The sequence below is a fragment of the Neodiprion fabricii genome, chromosome 4, assembly GCF_021155785.1.
Source record: "Neodiprion fabricii isolate iyNeoFabr1 chromosome 4, iyNeoFabr1.1, whole genome shotgun sequence".
In the NCBI taxonomy this organism is placed as follows: Eukaryota; Metazoa; Arthropoda; class Insecta; order Hymenoptera; family Diprionidae; genus Neodiprion; species Neodiprion fabricii.
The window spans coordinates 10,597,095-10,599,617 of record NC_060242.1 but is presented as its reverse complement, the minus strand read 5'-3'; the positions used below and the strand labels follow the sequence as shown (position 1 = coordinate 10,599,617).

General features: G+C 46.6%; 1 protein-coding gene across 1 annotated transcript in view; it reads left to right on the top strand.

Moving 5' to 3' along the window:
* The window catches only part of LOC124179854, a 3,536-nt gene continuing 1,013 nt past the window's right edge, over positions 1-2,523 (top strand). The window contains exon 1 of the mRNA XM_046564662.1: positions 1-28. Within this exon, the coding sequence (XP_046420618.1) occupies positions 1-28 (28 nt within the window). The remainder of the gene's footprint in view (positions 29-2,523) is intronic.

Below are 2,523 nucleotides of genomic sequence, written 5' to 3'. Positions count from 1 at the left end.
ATGGTGGATTTAGCGAAAACACCGAATTGTAAATTCAGCGGAAACTCGCTGGCCGCCCGACGTTCCGAGGGATGTCGGACGAGCGAGCGAAGGCAGTCCCGTTAGAGACAGGATCAAACCAACGTCAACGGAAACAGACTCCTTCAGAGCTGTCGAGTATAGAGCTATAAGTCTTGGGTCTCCGACGATTAAAGAGAGCATTCCTTTAAAATCTACACGCGGTGATCCAAGCATCTCGCGTCGCGGCATCAGTCTGTGAAGTTAGAATTAAGCGCAATACTAAAAGCCACGAACTTAATCAAGCAGTGTAGCACGTAAGTGAGTGAGTGAAGGTGTAAACTTCGGCACCTTCGAGGCCGAAGCAGCAACCTAGCGAGAGAGAGAGAGAGAGCGAGAACGTGAGTAGTCTAAGAACATAGTGTAAGCTTCCTTGTCTAGAACCTTGCTGCTTTTAGTTGATTCATTAAATATTTCTACTTGCTTCCTTCAAAATATTGGTACAATATAATTGAAATCCTTCAAACCATTTCCCACGGAACGCCCTGTAGAGGACGTTCACCTCCGAATCCACCAAAAATTAAATATTAACCTCTGAGAGATCGAAGAGGGTTGAAGTCGTCGCGTGCGAGACCGCTCCGCACGTGACAGGGGAACATTTCCCCTCGATTTGTCAGCTGACTCGGCATCGTTCGGCTTCCGTCGCCATCCCGACACACCGACGTGCACCGTTGACGTTGTGTAAAATCATGCGCGGGATCCGTGGAAGGGGTACTTTTTACTCGCTTTCTGGCAGCACTGGATCACTCTAGTTCTGGCGGTTAGCGGGAGCTATAGTAAACAGTGATCGTGCGTTTTGTTTCGAGGGTTTTCGAAGAGTAGAGTGGTTGCGAGTCGAGATTTCTGGGAAAGATCACGAGGGAGTGGGCGAGTTCATCGCGTGGATGTGGAGCGGTAAGCGCTGTTAACCTTCTTGCGAGAGAATCTCGAGAGATCATTAGTAAAGGCCTGCCGAGGACGGATAGCAAGTGAAGATTGGCGTTAGCGACTGTATTCGAGATTCTTTAGCCGATACATCTGCTTGGTGACCGTAGCCTGAGTTGCGCGTAAGGAAGTAGCGTTAATTTCGGGTGATCGAGGAGATCGAGTTGAGTCACGGGTTGAGCCGAGACATTATTGCCTCGAGTTTGAGAGTGACTGAAGTCCGTTACACGGGGTGATTTTACTTCATCCGATACAGCCTCAGGTCTCGTGTAGGTCGCGAGCAGTCTCACGGGGAGCATTCGAATTCGCGACCACGTCCCGCCGTCGCAGAGAAAGTGGAGCTCGGGTGCGCGCTAGTAAAAATATTCTTCCATAGAGGAGGGTCGCGGGTGCCGCGACGACCCTCCTTTCCGTTTGGTTTTGTGGTATAATTCGGTAGTAATAAGTTGGCAACTAGCGCCCGTAGGCATAAGAAATTTCATCTCCTTTTCGTTTGACTAATTGATTGCCGACCGCGGAGCGCGTCGGCCAGTCGCGGGTGACGCGACGAGCCTTGTTTCCGTTTAGTTTTTTTTTTTTGCATAATCCGTTAGTATTAAGTTCGGGTCGGGTCCTATTTTGCTTTTGGTTTATTTTTGTGTGTCAATTAGCGGTCACGATTAGTATAGCGACTAGCGCACGTAGGCCGTAGAGGAGTCCGGGATCCCTTCATTTTTTTTTTTTTGATTGATTATTTTGTTCGCTCGTTCCTTTTTTTTTGAGCTAAGCGTTTGCGTTTGGGATCGCGAGGACAAACTTTCGCAGTATTGTTATTATTTGTTATTTAGTATTTTTATTATCTCTCTGTCTCTCTCTCTCTCTCTCTCTAGATTTAGATGTCCCTTCCAACATCCATGACCTCTTCTCTCTTGCTCCCACATCAACTCGTCCAACTCGTCTCCACTGTACACCAACATTTTCCATCCCCGTACATCGTACCTCCACTTTACGCAATTCTTTTGTTCTCTCTGCTTCCTATTTCTGGCATTCCCTTCCTCCTAGCATCACAACTTTGCAGTGTCTTCCCACCTTCAAGAGAGATCTGCGGACGCATTTGCTGGCTTCCCAGGTTTAATATATTTGGTTTCTTTCATTGCATGCGGTTAATCGGCTTGCTTGCCACTCTCCTTTTCTTTTCCTTTCTCTCCTTTTATTTTTTATTATAATTTTTTCGTTCTCTTTCTTTTTCTTTGCACTATTTGTATGCTTTATTTGTGCTATATTTATGCTTCATTTGTGTTTATATTCGCTCGCGGTTTCTCCGCGTGTTGACTCTGTACTCTGTATGCTTCTTCTTAGTTTTCTTAGTTTTCTCAGTTTTAAGCCTAGATTAAGTCTTATTACGTAATATTAAATCTTTTTTTCATGTACCCATTGCCCACGGTGTTTTTTGTCGAGGGCATGATAAAACTTATTCATTCATTCATTCATTCGTTCTCTCCCTCCCTCCCTCCCTCCCTCCCTCCCTCCCTCCCTCCCTCCCTCCCTCCCTCCCTCCCTCCC